The sequence below is a fragment of the Stenella coeruleoalba genome (genome assembly GCF_951394435.1).
Source record: "Stenella coeruleoalba genome assembly, chromosome: 11".
NCBI lineage: Eukaryota > Metazoa > Chordata > Mammalia > Artiodactyla > Delphinidae > Stenella > Stenella coeruleoalba.
The window spans coordinates 21,945,396-21,965,854 of record NC_137157.1 but is presented as its reverse complement, the minus strand read 5'-3'; the positions used below and the strand labels follow the sequence as shown (position 1 = coordinate 21,965,854).

The 20,459-nt window shown below is 36.8% G+C and overlaps 1 protein-coding gene across 12 annotated transcripts in view; it reads right to left on the bottom strand.

Annotated features, from left to right (window-relative positions):
• The window catches only part of ANKS1B (ankyrin repeat and sterile alpha motif domain containing 1B), a gene marked incomplete at its 5' end in the record, with an annotated part of 1,156,737 nt that overhangs the window by 712,041 nt on the left and 424,237 nt on the right, over positions 1-20,459 (bottom strand). For all 12 annotated transcript variants that reach the window (XR_013830584.1, XM_079937794.1, XM_079937795.1 and 9 more), the window contains one exon: positions 15,576-15,741. Coding sequence is in view for 11 of the 12 variants with exons in the window: in XM_079937794.1 (XP_079793920.1) it covers positions 15,576-15,741 (166 nt within the window). The remainder of the gene's footprint in view (positions 1-15,575; positions 15,742-20,459) is intronic.

Sequence of the window (20,459 nt, the reverse complement as noted above, 5' to 3'; positions counted from 1 at the left end):
ACGTCTTTCTTTAGGTTGGTTTTGCTTGATCTTTTGCTTTATTAACCCCAGTTGTATCATTTTCATTTAGATTTGACTCCTGTAAAAAACACATAGTAAGATTTTTTAAATTACATCCAATATGACCATCTTTGTCTTTCATTAATTATTTTCTATTTTGTATTTCTGGTTCACCAGGGTTACTCTTTGCTTTACTTATTTTTTCCAGATTTAGGGACTTTATCATTAATAAAGATTCCTTTATTCTTTTATTTTCCATTATTGGTTTGGAAGATATAAAAATATGTTTCTAATTTTTAGTGGTTTCTCTTAAAATTTTTACTGGAAATGCTTTTAACAAACAAAAAAAAAATTCAAAAGTCATTAAATGTATTTGTTTCTCTAGTTCTTTAGTGCACTTTTCTTACTCTCTGGGGGAAATTTAACACCCTAGCTGCACTTCAGCAGTAGGCCTGACTTCTGGCTCCCACTTCAGGTGAAGCATTTTTTAGATTCCATTACCCTGAGGGATACAATCTCCCTACAGACCCTTCCCATTGCTGGGCCCAGTCACCAGCTGGTCTGCCATTTAGATTCCACTTTCTATTTTGTGTTTCTGATCTGATTGAGCATGGAGATATTGTCTTTGTTTTTCAGCAAAGCCAAAATTTATAATTTTCTCATTATATATTTTATCCTTCATCATTGTTTTGATACACTGGAAAATTGGGGAAGGGTCACTTTAAAATAAATCTGACAGATCTTGCCAAGTTGACAGGTCATATTATACTTATATGATCAGAAAAACATATAATTTATTTAAAAATCAATACAATACAAACGTATATATACCAGATGTTCATTCTCAATTATGGAAAAGCTGTGCACAGCAACAACAAAAAAAAAAGTGGGAAAGGAATAAATCAGAATGTTAACATTAGATTCTCTGATAGGTAGGATTCGGGGAAAATACTTTTCTTGCACAAAATTACTAAAATAATTTATTTAATTTTATGATGAGAACATAAACTTATTTTTAAAAAGCTACTAGAAGAAAAAGTAAGCATTGTATTAGTGGCTATGTTGAAAATTTTTATATTATACTAAAAAATAACAACAGTCCAACAGGATTTCCTAAGGCAAACAATTAGTTAAAAGATATTCAAAATAAGCTTAACTGTTCAGAAAAATTTCTGTGTTGCTATGTCTCAGAATTTAGATGAATCACATTTTTCCACACTCGGTTACAGTAATCAAAGTATGTTTCACCTGATATGATGATCCAGGAACCTCATTCTTGCCTTGGACAATGTCTGCTTAGTACTTTTCAATTTTCTATGGAAAGAAATGCTAGCTAGTTCACTTCTCTTGACTTGTTTGTGGCATAGTTTTTAGCATTCCATTATTCTCATTTCATTTCCTCTATTCACAGGTGAGAGACACTAGATGACTATCTAGTAATGAATTGAATGGTTCTATAGAAATTAAAAGCATAGAAAGCCTATGTGATTAAATGGCACCTGCAGTTTCTTCTCTGGGTTCTGTGTATAAAGAACAGAATAGGATCTCCTACAGAGAATGACTGTGGCCAACTCTGGCAGGAAAATATGTAACTCTGGATGCAATAATGGTCTATTTGAGTCCTTTTGACTCCCAGTATCTAGAATGCTTTGAGCTTTTATTTAGCAATATATTATAGATAAAACCTCTCCTATTTTTTCATGTCTAATATGTTTTCTTTTTCTTCATGTCTCATACACCTAAGGACCTGGAAAATAGTAAGTCCTCAATAAATAGTTGTGGAACAAATGAATGAATAAATGAATGAATCTTATGAAAATAGTTCTAAACAGTGCTTTGCAGCACTGGGGAAGAGCTATGAATAATAAATACGCTGACAGTCACAGTGAATTCTCATCTCTTTCAACAAATTATTCATCTGTTTTGATGCAGTTTCCTCTACTGCAACAGGAGATACGATGATAAACGTAATGAAATGATAGATCTGGAAATTTTTAGTGCATTAATTCTTGACTGAGATTAAATAAAATTACTTTTAATTCTCTACTCTTCTTAACTATTCAAACTTTGTCTGTCAATACCCAAAAGTAATACAAAAGAAGAAACTATTTCTGTCTTTTCCATTTGTTATAAACTACTTCTGAGAGACCAACAGAAAAACAAAACAATCTATTATGAGTTTCTCAGATTTATGTATTGTAATACAAATGTAAAATGTAATATATTGGATAAAATCTAGCATAAAATATATTAATGTAAAATGGTTACTTTTTAAATGTATAATGTGACTGTAGTTGGGTGGCAGTTAATTTTGCTAATGTTACTTAATTAAGAGTGTAGGAGTCCCTAAAGAGAGAACTAGCAGTCTTAGTGTAATATTACATTAATAACACAGCCTCTATGGAAAAGACTGTAAAATGAATTAGTGAGCTTGCCAGTAGATGAATTTGACATGTCTAGACAGCGTAGGGAGAAAAAAAAAAGATTTTAAATATAAGACTATAAGCATTATACAAGATTTCTTTAAGACTATAATTTTAGTATAATGTTATTTCCAACTTAATGCTATATGTAGAAGCTGCTAAACAGAACATTAATAAGGGAGTCCAAGAAATAACAGCTTAATCATCAGAGTGGATTGAAACTGCACAATTGTAAATTCCCATGAGCTATAATAATATTTTCTCTTTTACAAGCATTGAGAATAACTCTTGTCAAGTGTTCAACCAGTCCACCAAACAAGATAATCTAAATTAAAATATTCTGAATATGAGCAAAACCATAGGTTAAAAACCAATCTTTAACAGATAAAGGTTTATTGCAAGGAAGTTTCAGTATTTTATAGACAGTATCCATCCTTAGCCTATTCAACTTTCTTTCGTCAAAGATGGAAATCACCTACGTATTTAACATTAACTAGATAAATGGGAATTGTTTTGACATGAGCTACTTTAACTTTCTAGATGACTAAGCTATTTTTAATTTTCTAATTATAAAAACAGTATGTGTTAACTGTAGGAAGTTTGGACAATAAAAAAAGGTATGAAAAAAAATAAAATTACATGTTATCCTAGCATCTAGAGATAGTAAAATGACTATGATATCTTCCTGGTCTTTTTTTTTTCCTTGCACATACACATAATATTAGTTTGCAACCAAATTTGTATCAAATGGTAAATAGACATTCATTCATTCAACAGCTATTTATTCAGGGGCAACTATGTGCCATTATAAAAATTTGAATAAGTAGATATTATTTGAAAATATTATTTTTAATGATTTTATCCTTTTATCATTATTACTTAGGCATTCACTTGTTTTGACTTTGGGGTTGTCTCCAATTCATCCACTTATTTTAGACTGATTAGAACATTCCTCAGTACCACTTCACAGATGGGCACAATACAGCTCTATCCCAAACCACTAAACAAGTTTCCAACTCTTTCTATTGAAAGGAGAAATTCAAGATTTATCCTGCAAATCAAAAAAAAAAAACAACAACTCAGAATCACGTGTTTAACTAAATAAATAATTAATGAACTGTGAATGCGGTTAAGAATATGATCTCTAGAGTAAAATATCCTGTATGCAAAGTCCAGCACTGCCATTTTCTAAAAAGCTCCAAGCTTTTCTGTGCCTTGTTTTCCTTTCTGCAAAATAGTAATGATAAAACTATTTACTTCATATATAGCTTAAGATTAAATAAGTTAATATGCATAAAATAAGTAGACAATAACATTAGCTATTATTATTTTTTCATTAATATTTACTGAGTGTCTTTTATGTGGCAGCGATTTTGCTAGAAACTATGGTTGCAATTGGAGAACAGGCAAGATGGTAAACTCTACAAGACAAAAAACTAAAACAGATATTACAGTAAGTAACCCCAAAATAATTACATAATCTCAATCAAAACTAAGGGGTCTAGGGCTTCCTTGGTGGCGCAGTGGTTAAGAGTCCGCCTGCCGATGCAGGGGACACGGGTTGTGCCCCGGTCCGGGAAGATCCCACATGCCGCGGAGCGGCTTGGCCCGTGAGCCATGGCCGCTGAGCCTGCGCGTCCGGAGCCTGTGCTCTGCAACAGGAGAGGCCACAACAGTGAGAGGCCCACGTACCGCAAAAAAAAAAAAAAAAAAAAAACAAAATAAAAACAACTACGGGGTCTAAAGGAAAATAAAATTAGAAGGTGCTAAAAAATTAGAAAACAGAGGCATCCATATACATACTTAGTCTGGGGCACAGGTATGTGTGGGTTCCCACAAAGGGGGTTTCCCTGAATAATAATACAAGTTATTTACTTGGGAGAAGGAGAAGGAAAAGGGACAGTAGAAACAGACATTGCTTCAGGCATGCGAAGGCCCACAGATAGAAAGGAGCTGCCCCTATTAAAGAACTAAAAGGAACTAAAGAGGGCCAGTTGGAAAGGTAGAGACTGGTGTGACATGAGGACATTGTGTGAAATGAAAAGGAAAAAAATATATCACCTTATTCAGGGCCTTCTGAACCTTACTAGGGATTTGGGTCATCTTTCTAAGAGCAGTGGCATGTCACTAAGAGAGGAGTGATGCACTCAGATTTGGCTGCAACATGAATAATAAATTCAAGGAAGGCAAATAGGCAAATAATATTTTATTATTAAAATAATCCAGAAGAGTAATTGGTGATGGTTGAGATTAAGAGAAGCAGATAGATTTGAGAAGTAGTTAGGGATCAATAGTAAGTTACAGAATTACCCTCACCCTACAACCTATTCCAGTTAAAAACCACAAGACTTGGTGACTGATTGAATATGGAAGCTAACGAAGATGGAGATGGAAAGAATGACACACAGCCTTCTGCAATCAGATGAATGATTAAGTCATTTACTAAGAGAAGGAACCCTGCATGAAGAGCAAGTTTGGAAGGAAAGACATAAGTGTAATTTTGGGGTCAAGGTATTTTTGAGACATATAAGTGGAGACATTCAATAGATGGACAGATGGATGAGGCTGGAATTGAGAGGAAGTGATCTAGACCAGAAATAGTTGGGAGTCTTCAGCATGTTGACTGTAACAGAAGCCATACTATGGATGAGATCACTTAGGAAGAGGGAAAAGTAAATAGAAAAGGGAGGACTTTGAGCCTTGAGGAACTCCCAACTTTTAGAACCTTACAGAAAAATATCGGCTGTCAATATATAGAGAGAACAGCATAAGATGAAAATCTCCCTTGGACAGCAAAGGGAAGAAAAGATGTCAAGATGGAGGTGTCACTAACCCGTGAAATGCTGCTGAGAGGTGAAGAAAAATGAGGTTTGAGACATGTCCTTTAGATTTTGTGACATCAAGGTCATTGGTACCTTTAGAAAGCACCTTTCGTCAGCCCCAGTAGCCTAATGGATGAGGCACTGGCCTCCTAGAAAGCACCTTTCAACAAAGCAGTGAGGACTGGAAACCTGACAAGGTGGGCTGAGAAGTGAAAGGTAAGGAAGAAAATGAACATACTAAGAATGTGAAGGGGATAGAGAGAAGAATAGCAGCTGAGGAATCAAGTGGGATCAGGGAACTTTTTAGTTCTTTATTTGTCGCTTTCATTATTAGTTGCTTCTTCTGTTCGTTATTGTTTTTCAAATGAAAAAGACTTAAACAGGGCTTCCCTGGTGGTGCAGTGGTTGAGAGTCCGCCTGCCGATGCAGGGGACATGGGTTCGTGCCCCGGTCCGGGAAGATCCCACATGTCACGGAGCAGCTGGGCCCGTGAGCCATGGCCGCTGAGCCTGCGCGTCCGGAACCTGTGCTCCACAACGGGAGAGGCCACAACAGTGAGAGGCCCGCGTACCGCAAAAAAAAAAAAAAAAAAAAAAAAAAAAAACTTAAACAGATTTAAATGTTACTGTGCATGGCCCAGGGAAGGACAATTAAAAACACAGGAGGGTTTCCCTGGTGGCACAGTGGTTAAGAACCTGCCTGCCAATGCAGGGGACACGGGTTCGAGCCCTGGTCCGGGAAGATCCCACATGCCATGGAGCAACTAAGCCTGTGCACCACAACTACTGAGCCTGCACTCTAGAGCCCATGAGCCACAACTACTGAGCCCGTGAGCCACAACTACTGAGCCCGTGTGCCACAACTACTGAAGCCCGCGTGCCTAGAGCCATTGCTCTGCAACGTGAGAAGCCACCAAAATGAGAAGCCTGCACACCACAACGAAGAGTAGCCCCTGCTTGCCGCAACTAGAGAAAGCCCACGCGCAGCAACCAAGACGCAACGCAGCCAAAAATAAATAAAATAAATAAATTTTAAAAAAACAACAACAAAAACCACAGGAGAGAGAAGGAGTGAATGAAAGGGTCAAATTACTGGGAAGGTAGAGACATGGAGCACAGAGGTTGGAGCTGACCTTCCATACATAGCATGAGAAAAATACCCTCTATTTTAACAGGAGGAATAGGCAGGAGAAGGTACAGGGGCAGTTGTACTTGTAGACTTGGTGGAGGACGTTAAACTTCCACCTGATGGCTCTGATTTTCTTTTTTTTTTAACCATATTTTTTGAAGTTCAGTTAATTTACAATGTTGTGTTAGATGCAGGTGTATAGCAAAGTGATTCAGTTATGCATACATATATTTTTTTTCATATTCTTTTCCATTATAGGCTATTACAAGATATTGAATACAGTTCCCTGTGCCATACATTAGGTCCTTGTTGCTCCAATTTTCTTTATTAATTAAACTATGAGGTCATCTGCTGAGAGTAAGAGACAAGGTAGGATAAAGTATCTGAGGTTTGAGGAGAGTAAAGGAAGAGTGGACAGATGCAGTGTGGAGGGCCTGCTTGAATTTGGTGAGCATGAATTTATGAATTAATGAATGTTTACCTCATTATTATACATATTCTGACATTGCAGAGAATCTCTGTTCCACAGGATACCATATATGACATCAGAAAAAGCTTATATCCCCCACATAATCACTTTAATAAGAGTTCATTGTATTTTTAGAAATCTTATGATTCTATGATTCATGTTATTCATGTATAGAACAAGTAGAATTGGTTTGAGGAAAAAAAGCGATAATGTTCTTTTTGTTTAGGACGTAGTTTTCCAAATAAAACAAACTTCCCCCAATTTGATCAAACTGAGATGACTACATTTTCAAATTAGTTAACTGTCCATATGGATGAAAGAATGGTTAATTTACCAGGATTTCACTGCAGGTACTGCTGCCCTAGTTTTCTCTCTTTGCCCTTCTATAAACTAACACTGGGTTACAAATTTACCACGCAGAGATCTGCCTTAATAAATGGCTAAGACAGCACTGAGCACAGAGACAATGGCAAATAAATAATTGCTGTTTGATAAAAATGGTTCTTATCAGCAAGGCCAGTGTTTGTATGTTGAAGAATGCTTTCAAGGGGCTTAAAAATAGTTTGCTATCTTAAATGAGTTAAACATACCCACAGAACTCATGTTGACACTACCCACTTGCTTAGCAGAGATAAACATTAGCCCTAGTCCAGTCTGAATTCTTTTAATTTCAAAAATTTGGCATTAGAATTAAGAAAGCTTCACCGTTTCAAAAAATATTTTGGTATAAATAAGTTATAGAACCACCCTCACACTACGACCTATTTCAGGATACTGGGGGAGGTGTAGTGAGGTGTGGAGGATTATTCACCACATGACATTTTTGTTTCAGGTTGACCATAGTTCAGTGAGCACATTAGCAAATTGAATAAAGGTAACCGAGACGCACACTATCCTGGCATGGTACTATTGATTGTGTCCTTTTTATCAGAGATCATTTATTCTTATCCAACAGGATTGGAACAGTCTTCACTGGTGTTGTTGTAAATTGCTCATTAATCAAAATGGATTTATTGAGCATCCATAGTAAGCAAAGCCCGTACTAAGTGATTCAAAATAACAGGTTGCCTAGTAACCATAAAATGGAAAAACTCCCCTGTGTAAATGAAAGGCAGATAAGAAAACACTATCTTTGATGGCACCTGACTATTTCATAAGGGATTTTTCTGCTATCATAGCCATTTTATTTTAAGGGTGATATTCATTCATTCATTCACTCATTTAATGATTCATTCATTTATGTAACTGAGTCACCACTACGATTACGTAAGGTACTTTGCTCAATGCAATAAGGGAAATAAATATGATTCAATACTGACTGAGTAAACATAAGTCTTAGAAAATTTACCAAGCAAGGACTGGACTTCTGTTCATCTTTATTTAATGAGCCTAGTACTAGAGCAATATTCTTTATTCTATATAAATATGTAGTCATTGAGGCATGAGTAAAATGCTCCTTGCAGGAGTATGCTTCATTTTCTGGTTTAATTGTAAAATCTTGTTGAATACAGATTTACTAATAAGTTGCTTTCGTATTTAAATTAAACCAGTTGATATGACAAAAAATTTTTTCTTGTGGTCAGGATGAGACCTGTTTTATACTAGCTCATCTAGTTAATAAGTAAAAGAGACCACAGAGAGGGAACTAACATCCATACTTAACTGATTTTCTGAGAAAAATACATATTGCATACCCATGAATGACAATAGCAGTTACAGCCAAGACCCTCAGGCTGCACAGCCTCTGAGACAAGCAAGTCCGGGCATGATCTGCCCCTGTAGACCCCAATACCCTAATTCACCTCTCCCATCTAGGTATTGAGTTTGTGTGCTCAGTTACAGCCCCTGTATTTCTTTCTTCAGGCTGCTACTAACCTGGTGTTTAAAACAAGAGAAATGTATTTTCTCACAGTTCTAGAGGCTGGAAGTCCAAAATCAAGGTGTTGGCAGAACTAGTTCTTCCTGAGGGTTGTGAAGAAAGGATCTGTTCCAGGCCTCGCTCCTTGACTTTTACAAGGCCATCTTCTCCCCATGTCTCTTCACACTGTCTTCCCTCTTTGCACATGTCTGTGTCTTCCTTTTTATGAGTCATGTTGGATTAGGGTCCACCTAAAGACTTCATTTTAACTTGATGATCTCTATAAAGATCCTGTCTCCAATTCTCCAAATAAGGTCACATTCTGAGGTACTAGGAGTACTAGGGGTTCCAATATACCTTTATGGTAGGGGGGATGGGGGCACAAATCAACTTATCACCGTCCCTCTAAAGAAATGGTCATCCCTCCACTCTCTCCATCTCTATCTTTGTCTCTCTCTATTCCTCACTGTCTTTCTTTCTCTCCAGGAAAAGCTTCAGAATGCAGTTCCTGTATGTGTAGAAATCCTCATTTTGTCTGTAAAACTGAGCCAAGTTATCCAGCACAGTTAACCAAAAACTGTAGAATACATACCCTAAGATATAATTCTTTAGTTCCCTTGGCTACTATTTTCCAAATGGCAGAATCCCACGGGGAGAAGGGATGAGCTTCACTCCTACATACCTCTCAGCTTTGTTCCCGCTTCCCCCTCTTCGTTGGCATTGGCTTTCTCCTGGCCATCATCATTTTCTGCTGAGACTGCACATTGATCTCCTAATTAATCCTCCTGCCTCTAGCCTTTGTTCAATCTATCCCCCACATTGCTTCCTGAGAGATCGTTCTAAAACACAAAAATCTATCATGTCCCTCCTTAAAGTCTGTCAGTGGTTTGACTCTGCTAGCCAACCTTCAGCATGTCACTTCTTTTTTTATGCATTTTTCCCTAGTCTCATTCTATGCTCTAACCATGCTATATTGGGCATAGTCTGTGAATGCAGCAGTTCTTCCACACATCTGAATTTCTGGACACAGTATTCCCTGGCCTAGAGAGCCATATATTTCCCATTCATTCATCTAACTCTTCCTTCTTTGAGGCTCAGATCAGGCACTACCTCCTGTTCTACTCTCCTGGAACACCTTACGCTCACCTCTCTCATTGAACTTATTACCCTTAATTTTAACACTTCTAAGCTCCTAAGTATCAGGACTTTTACCTTTCACTCTGTTTCTTCTGAAACATGCAGCATGAGACCTAGAACACCAGAGGCACTCTATAAATGTTTATTAAGTGAGGAACTGTAGGGTAGTTACCTACCCAGTTCAATCTGAGGGCCTCCAAATGACTCATGTGCATCAAGAGAGGTCTCCTCTTCTAGAAGTCCTACCTTTAGATAATAAGGGACTTACTAACAAAGGGAAAACATCAGTAACTCTAAGAGAAGTCCATAACTTCCCCTAAGTTCATGAGCTTAATTAGTTGGTCCTAAGAAGGCAAAGCTAAGCATAGCAGAATGAGAGACTTGGAAGTAACTGGATCCAGGCAAAACCTAAGGTACAGGTTAATGGAATCAACAGAAGGAAAAGACGTGAGCTGTTTCCTCATCCAGCCAGATGACAGTTATATTGATGCTCCCTTCTACCTGCTATGTTGTTTATGGAGGGGAATTTTGTGAGGTTCACTTGATAAGGTTCCATCTAGAACTGGAACAGAAACTGCTCTGACTCTCATATTCATCTGTATTCCTATCATTAAAAAAAAATTCTTCCATTTTTAATTCTGGACTCCCTCAACCCTAGGATTCACAATCACAGCCCAAAGTACAAAGACCACCAATCATTATAAATTAAGCCTGGGTCAGCTGAGTAAATTGGTTTCTTTTATACTGAATCCAAATGATTGAACACAATTGGGGAAAATTATGTACCCATGCAAATTAACTCTTATCCCACTTAGAAAACAACAATAACAACGAACAACGCAGGCATTGTTGAAGTTTGTATTTTCCAAATGTATCTGTAAGAATATCTTTTTACGATATGACTTAGATAACACTTTTCCATAAAAGGGAAGGGGAATTAAATTCCCTCCAGTTAAATATATGCAGGCTCTTGTCTACAATGGAAGCGATGTTGCCTTCTGAAGCTAAGTTATAAGGAGTAACATAGCTTCTGCCTCGTTCTCTTAGGATACTTCCTCTTGGAACACTTTTACATACCATGCTGAAGTCCAAGTAGGCCATTCCAGCCACATGAGTAAGGCTCGGTCTTGAGAATAGATCCTCCAGCCCCCAGTCAAGTTGCCCCAGTTGATACCACTTGGGGCAGAAAGACGCTATCCCTGCCAAGCCCTTCCCGAAATGCAGATTTATAAGCAAAATAAATGCTCAAACATTAAGTGTTGAGGTGGTTTGTTATATAGCAATCAATAAGCAGAACAGATTCTAATACTTGAAAACAGGGTGCTGCCGTAATAAAAATTTAAAATACATGGCACTAATTTTGTGAACGAGGCAGCAGGCAAAAGCTGGAAGAGCCTCAAAATGAGTGCTTGTGAAAGGCTAAAGGCCAAGGAGAGGATTCGTGGAAGTCTAAAAAGCTATGAGAAAGTTGTTGCTGAAGGCTTAAATAGGACAGCAAATGTAATAATTGGAACCTAAAGGCAGGGAGTCATTTATAAAGTAGAGGAAAGTTTGGCAACATTGACTTCTGCAATAACACTGAGAAAAGAAACTGAACCAAATGAATTCTATGATCTAAAGAGATTTCCAGGCAGAATATTTAAAGTCAACCCAGCTTCATCTGGCTGCCCACGATAACATGCCAGTAGAGAGAGGAACTAAAGAATGACCCACTAAATACAAAGAGGCCAGAAATTTCTGGGTACAAAACCAAAACGGGTTTCTCATTTCTAGCTGCTCCAAATGGCAAACAATCCTCAAAGAAATAAGGCCAATGACCAAATGTGGGTGAGATACAAGATCATATGTTAAGACCTAAGAAAGATCTCAGGTAGTGCCACGTAGAAACTTTAAGCCAGACAAAAGACCGTCTAAGGATTTAAGGGCATGCCTCACAGATCCTCCTTGTTTAATAACAGGGTTCCTAAGAACCTCAAGGACATTGTCTCACAGAATTCTTATAAGGAGCACAAGGCAGAGAAAAACTTATCTGAAATATAAGCTTTTGTCTAATGGAGTATAAATTGAAACACAGGAAGCCCACAAAGTTTTAAAAGAAAGTAGATCAGTAGATTATCTCTGTAGTATAAAATGAAAAGAGATAATAAAAAATGAAAAGAGGTCTTTTGACCCCTAATCTTCTATAGACAGTAAGCAAGTGAGAAAGATACTGAGCTGTAAACATGGTTTACTTTTTATGGAAAAAGAAGAATGACTTGGAGGGTGGAACCAAGAGCCAGAGAAACCAATTACTACTCCATTGTACTAAGCCTTAATCAAGTAACTGTGCTTGATTAGATTCAGAATTCCCACAGACTAGTGATGGCTGCATGCCCTATTTTCCCTGTGTTTGAATGGGAGTGTCAATTGTGGTTTTCCTATGCCTTTCCCACTCTTATATGTTATGGGACAGGAGACTGGTAACTTGTCTCTTTAGTTCACAGGTCATCATTGCCAAGAGCAAAGGTAGTCAAGGACCTATACCATAAGAACTGCACCAGGACGACTCACACATACCTGAACCTAGTCTGGGAGTTCATGCAGTAATGAGCTGATGTTTGGGAATCCTGAGGGAAAAAATGAGTGCAACTTGCATAGGAAAAGGATATAAATCATTGTGACCAGAGGGCAGACTGTGCAGGATTATATTTTCCAAAAATGACAGCAAAAATATCTGCCATCTTATATTCCTCAAAATACCTTCAAGCTTACCTTTTATTTATAATAGCATGGTCATTTTATAGTCTATATCTGATAATTCCAGTATTTGAAGTCTTTCAGGTGTGTATCTGTTCGTTCTTATTTCTGTTGATTCTTGTTTGGGGATCTTTTTCTTTCAGGCTTAATCTTTGTAAACTGATCATCTGAATTGCAAAAGTATTTATAGGAATTATTTGGGGCCTAGGAAGATAATACATTCCTCTCTAGACGTTTACATTTGCTTCTGCTTGATGACTGAGGGTATTACTTTAAACTAAATTCATGGACTGATGTTTTTTAGACCATATGGATGATACGTTTTGGGTGCAAACCTGTGTGAGGACCAGCTCATGGTTACAACTCCTCAGGAATTTCTCCCCTTGTTCTGCTCACAACAAATCATCTTTTCAGACCTTGCAGTCTCCTCAGAATGAAGGTTATGAGGCAGGACTATTTCTGATTACTGTGAGGGTGTAGCCCCTGTGCTCCTAGCTCTATGGAGGAAGGATTTCCTGTTAGAATCCTCATGCTGAGCAGGCACAGAGATTTGTTTTCTGTACACAAATCCATAGAGGACTGAGCACCAAAGTTCAACAGCAGGTTCAGCAAATTCCCTCAAGACAAAAGTGGCTTTAATGCTCCACTGGCTTCCCACCTTCACCAATGTACTGCCTGATTATTTCTTACTAATATACTGATAAAAAGAAGTTCCTAATTTAAATGTTATTCGCTTTACATAATCTTCCTGTCACCTTTTTGATGCTTTTAAGTTTTCCTTTTCTGTATTTTTATCCAGCACGTCTATTGGTTTTCAGCAGGAGAGTTTTTCTAAGCCTATTAGCCTTGTTACCTGGGTCCATGTCTTTTTCATCCCTGTATCCTCAGCATGCAAAGCAATGCCTGGCATGTGAAGGAACTCAATTCGTTTTTGATTGTTTAATGAATACACAATGCTTTCATTCCTGCTTCCACCAACCCTAACTTAACACCCTTACCCCCATTCCCTAATTAAGGCTCTTTTAAATTTTCATACTTATATACCGTCCATTTTCCTACATTAACTGAGCTTTGCCCCTGATTTCCCCACTATTTTCCCCTATGACCTCTCCTACAGAAGATCTTTCATTCAACTCACATTCTTATCATCTCTCAGCACTGTCTTCACGCTCCATGATTGCTTCTGAATCACTCACTATTCTACTTTCATCCGAAATCTGCTGCTCATCTGATGATTATGCTATCCTATTATAACATACTTTTTCTGATTTTATTGTTATCATATGTGGACTTCCAGGCATACCTCCACATTTCTTGACGATTTCAGTACTTGGTTCACACTTTCTATTCCACTTTATCTCCTAATATAATGCAGCAGCATAACTAACATAGATAGTATTTAAGAGTACAAGTGGACAACACAAGCTCAAGTCCCAGAACCATCCGCTGTTAACACGTAACCTTGGGAGGTTACCTAATATTGTGGTGCCTCACTTTCCTCACTGTGAATTGGGAATAATGGCATTATTACCTTACAGCATTGTAAGGATTATGTGAAATAATGTATATAAAGCACTTATAATAGTATCTGGCACACAGTAAATGCTCAATAAACTAACTATTTTCATGATTATGCTCTTACCTCATCCTAAAATATTCTTTCTGCATGCTTATGATTCATACAACACCCTGGCCTCAATGCTTCTCAAAAATCTACTTGTTCACTTCTATAAAGTACCATACCCTATTACTTAAAATGGTATATCTGAATTTTACTTTAACGCTTCTCAACATCTAGCTCTTCTTTTCAGTCAATAACCTTTTACAGTACTCAGAAATTGAACCCATATGGAAGTACCTATTTTCTTTGTATTCATAATGCTCTATCTTCTCTTCTCTCTGAGAGAAGCAATGTCTGTGTTTTCTTAGACTAGCTCAGTCTTAATTTCTACCTATTCAGTTCTCTTTTTACTCTTTGTCTTCAATCTCTTGCTCTCCACCAGCAAATTCCTCCAACTTGTAAACCTGACCAAGTCTTACTTATCCTAAACTAAACTATCCACTTCTCCTTCATACCACTTTCTTTTCATGTTAGCATCAAATCTCTTCTAATCCTCTTCAAAGGGTAACCTGTATTCTCCAATCCCATTTCCTTATTTTGCATTTCCGAGTGTCTCACTGTTAACTTCCAGAAATCTGGTTTTATCACATCACTTCTTAAACTTACTATTCAAAGATAGGCAGCAATTGGATTATCAAACCAAAAAAAAAAAGCTTCTCCTCAGAACTTCTCCTATCAACTTCTTTGCAGCTTTGAATATGCTGACCACCCACTTGAAGGTTTCCTCCCTCATTAGCTTTCATGTTAACTACTGTGCATTCTTTCTTAGAGGCAGTGGCAAAGGAACAGAATGCAAACATGATGGTAGTCAAAAACTCATGTTCAAGCAAAGGCCCCCCAATGTATAGATCTTAAATAAGACACTTAGCTCCAATCTCCTTATCAGTAAAATAGGCATAATATTTGTTTGCCTTGCTCACCAGTTTATAATGCAAAAAATAAAACAATGGATCTGAAAATACCACAAAAGAGATAAAATACACAAAGTAGCTGAGTATGCTTTGATAACCTGAAAGCAGATAGGATGCAGGAAAGTATATTGAAATACTCTTGCTACCAAATTTGCTATGAACTCTAAAGGACCCAATGTTTTGTATCTGACCTAGAAGGTTTTTCACTGTTAAAATGTTTCAGTGTCTTCACCATGACAGAACCATCTCCATGAGGGTCTTGTCAAGAAGTTAAGAGACTTCACATCAAAAATGCTCTAACTTACCTGGACTCACTTCAAAATGCAAAAAAATAAAAGTAAAAATCATCGTGACTATATTGGGGCACTTTCATTTTTTAAATATTGTGGTAAATCTAAATATTAATGACACATCTTCACATATGCAGGCATATAAATTGAATTGGTCCAAATGTCAGTAAGAAATATTACCAGTTCTTGGAGAAGGGGCCCTTGCAATTTCTAAGGAGCAAGGTTTCTTTGTAACTGCTGTGTCCATGAGATCACATAGAAAATTCTCATTTTCTGAAGGAAATGTATCCAGAGAAGCAGATGGTACAATTTCCATAGTGTAATTCCTCTTCTTTGGATAGGACTCCTGAAAGGAAGGAGAAAAAATAAAAATAGCTTTGTGATAAAGACACAGCCTGTTTAATTTATAAAAACTAGAAAAAATAATAAGGTTCGTCAGTTCTTCTAAAAGTGATTGACAGGTGATGGTTCATCTGTTTGAATAAGTTATGCAACAGTGTAACCCCAATATTATCAGTGATCTTTTTAGAAGGGTCTTTATAATTTGGTTCCCCTGACGTTATCAGGGGAGGTCCTGATCTCCTGTCATGAGATCTTTTTGTAATATATGTGTATTTTCTACTTGTGGCATAAACTGTTGTTTAACTAATCCACAGTCATTCCCACAACTTTACTCCTTTGCTTGCTTCCTAGAGATATGACTCAGGTTTTGGCCAGTTAGATATAAGGGGAAATTTGCTGGGAGGCTTCTGGAAAAATATTTTTTCTTCAAAGAAAAGACATGTAAAGAGGCTTTTTAAGAGCCTTGGCTTTCCTTGGTTTCCTCTCTCTGCATGCAGCCTTGATGTCTGGAGGGGGCAGGCATGTTGTAACCATAGGCAGTAAGCCTCTTACCTCAAAAAGCTAACAGGCCAAGAATGGCAACAGAAGGGTAAAAAAGCCTGGGACCTAGATGGTATCACTGAGCTGCTCAAATAGCCCCAGGACCAGTTTCTTCAGGCTTCTTAAGCAAATATTAAAGTTCTGATTGTTTGAGTCACTGCTAATTGGGTTTTCAGTCACTTAGAAGTAAATGCGTTCCCACCCAACACACTTCCTTGCTGAATACTGCTAACTAATATACTAAGGTTACTCTTTTCAGGTTAGGATAAAATTAAGGTCCAATTTTATATTACTGATTCTTCAATATATTCTAAAAACTGGAATTTGTTTCATTTTACAAGATCTTTACTTCTTATATAAGGCATTAATGGTCAGCAAATATTTATTGGGCATCTATCATACACATCTAGGACTGTGCTAACTGCTGGAGATTTAAAAAAAACAAATAAGACATAATCCTTGCCCTCAGAAAGTTCACAGTTTACTAGAGAAGAAAAACAGATTATCTGCATGGTGAATTTCACAATTAATCATGTTTTACTTTTGATATTTGTTATCTTTATAAACCATACTTCACTATCAAAAGAAAAAAACAAATAAGAAGAAAAATTAACTCACTTTCAAAAAATCTTCTAAGATATATCCAAGGGTTGGTAAAGATTTAGTACAAGCTCCTATTTTTTTCTATAATGATACTTACAGTATAGCAGAATAAGTATTCAAGGTCAGTGTAATTGCTTTCAGACTATACCAGACCCTCACACATCAAAGAGTCAATTATGTTCACTCTACTCTATTGAAAGCAGGAAATTGGGAGTAATTTATTTTTAACAACAAAGGGTGACAAAGTTGAAAGCGTCCAGAGGAAAGCAATCAGGATGGTATGTGATTTAAAAACCATGTCACAGAAGAAATGATGAAAGGAACTGCAGTGTTCTATCCCAGAGAAGCCTTACAGCTGCATAATAGTTTTCTCAACATATTTGAAAGTCTGTCCTTCAAGAGCTATCCCACAAAGTGGGAAAGGGGATAAGTTGTTGTGGTAGATTTATTCTAAAGTTCTTAAAAGTAGAACAAAGAGCAATGTTTATTAGTCAAGGAGGGCAAATTTGGGGCAACACAAAAAATAGTTTTCTGTGAATTAACAATATTGCTTATCTTCTAAAATAAAAATGCACTGACAGGGCTTCCCTGGTGGTGCAGTTGTTAAGAATCCACCTGCCAATGCAGGGGACACAGGTTCGAACCCTGGTCCAGGAAGATCCCACATGCCGCAGAGTAACTAAGCCCATGCGCCACAACTACTGAGCCTGTGCTCTAGAGTCCGCATGCCACAACTACTGAAGCCCGCGCACCTAGAGCCTGTGCTCCGCAACAAGAGAAGCCACCGCAATGAGAAGCCCAGCCCACGCACTGCATCAAAGAGCAGCCCCTGCTCGCCGCAAATAGAGAAAGCCCACACACAGCAACGAAGACCCAATGTAGCCAAAAGTAAATAAATAAATTAAAAAATAAAATAAAATAACAGGCAAAGATAAATATTAAAAAAATGCACTGATACAATAATTAGCTAAAAATAGCACTAGAAAGCAACAGAACTCCTCATTAAGTGGAAATGTTTACACAGAACTATCTATTGATAAAATTATGTATAAAACACACCAGGTGACTGTAAACTCCATGAAAGCTGGAATTTCTCTTGTTCACCACTCTATCCCCAGAATCTAATATAACTCCTGCCACATAATGGGTCCTCAGTAAATATTTTGATCAACTGAACAGTCTCTAATGTCCTTTCAAACAAATCTGAATACCAGTTAGGAAAAGGATAATGCCTTTTAAAGATGTAAATTACTTTACTCTTCTGGTTTTTTTAAATGATTGTTTACTGCTTTGCATAACAAAAGTGAAAAAAATGAGATTACAGTAAGATTGTAATGAGCCTATGAAAGAAGAGTCTCCAGCTTAAACCCTAGTTCATCCTAAAATTAAATTAGAACAACCCATTCTTCATGAATTTGATTAAGTTGGACTTTTACTATGTTTATAAAGAATTATGAGGATTTTAAAGGCCTTGAAAACTACTTTGAAATTTAACCACACAGGGTGAGTTAGTATATTAAGTATATATATTTATTAGAGAAATATTAGAAACTATAAAGAAAGAGAAAAAAATATCACATGAAAACCCAGCATGCTCAGATAACTAACAGCAACATTTTGGTGTATATTCTCCCAGATGGCTTCCTGTGTGTAGACATGTGGGTGTGTGCAAAGGAAAGACCAACTATTTTAAACAATAATGAAGTACACTCTCTTCTGCTTCTTAAGGGAGTGCCATCATTTCTCATAGGCGTAGAAGTCTACAGTACGCACATGGCTTCCTTATGGAAAGTGAGGGCCCCAAGGGAAGGAGATAGTAAAACAAAGATAGCAAGGAGGAGACAGTAAAACAAAGATAGCAAAGCCGTACCTTTGTAACCAAATATTTTATATTACCGAAAAAGCAGGGCATTCAACGAAATACCTGACAAGTATCCCTTGAAAGAGGATATATGAGATTATAAAATAATAAAATATATCCACGTGTGTCCATGTTTAAGAGATTGATCATTACCACTGAGATCTGCCCCTCCCATCCCATGCTCCCCTTTCCATTCCCACCCCTTCCCTTGGCAACCAGGGCTAAATCTTGTTCTGAACGTTGTGTTTATAATTCCCTGGATTGCTGTTAAAATTTATCTATGTATGTAGGTATCAATAAAGAATAAATGGTTTCGTACTGTATGCTTTTGAATTTCATATATATAATATAAAATGCTCTTGCTCTTCTGTGACTTTTTTCAATCAATATTATGCTTCTGAGTTTCATTTATTTTCAGTGTGATGCAGGAGTCCATCATATAGGTATACCACAAATTCACTTACACATTCTCCCAACAACGGACCTTTAAACATTTCCCAGATGTTTTGTTATTAAGAAAAATGTTGCTATGGATATTCCTGTACAAAGTACATTCATACAAGTAACCAGGGTACATTACCTATTCCAGTAGTCATGGGACAGAGAATCAAGAATAGACACAAGATGTGAAAAATGAATGGAATCAAAAGTTCTACACAAATAGGAATTTATAGCAAGAGGCGATCATGAGAATTGAGATTGGATGCCTTGTAGATTCTACAGAAATCTTAAGGAGGGCATTGCATTTTCCCACCCCAAGAAGGATAAAAGTTCAAGAGATTTTCTGTAAGTCTTACATAAGGATATTAAATATAAATATATACAGATATTATATGTAATGTTTTCTGATTTGGTATTTACCTCTAGTAATGTATTCTGAACAAGTTTCAATGACAAATACATGTCTGCATGATGAATTTAAGTCCCAGTACACGCACAGCCATAATTTATTTAGTCAATCTTATCATACTGAAATTTTAATGTTTTTCTTTTAAGGGAACACTCTTGTGCATATATCTTTGTTTACATGCTCAACTAGTTCTTTTGAAATGGAATTCCTGTGACAATAGTTATATACCATATGCTTACATATAACTGAATCTGTTTCTGGATTTTCTAACTGTTCCATATGTCAGTCTATTCTATATCACAATCATACTGCTTTGATTACTGAAGACTTAAAATTAATTTTACTATCTGGTAGGCTATGTCTCTCCTCATATTCATCCTTATCAAAGCACTGATGATTATCCTCATGTTTATTTTTCAAAAAACATCTTTAAACATTTTTGTCAATTTCTCCTTAAATCATTATCTCAACATCATACCCACTCATTCCCCAAGTCCCATATACAACACTGAATTAGGTATCTCAAACACATTCATTTCTCTCTACCACCACTACAACCCTGGTCCGGGTCACCATTGTATCTCACTTGAACTGCTAAACAACTTCCAAACTGGTCTCCTTGCCTCTAGTCTTGCTCCTCTCCCAATTAATTCACTTTCAAACACAAGCATGAGTTACTAAGAGTAAGTCAGGTCAAAATAAATTCATTTCCTTTCATTATAACTTTATTTGATGACAGAATCATAAAATGTTCTAGTCATAGTACCTACTGATTCTTTTTAAACAGTTAACATGGTCTTTCATAATATCTCAGAATTTCCATGCTGAATGATTTCATTAAATGCATTAATGATCCAGGTAGTAAACT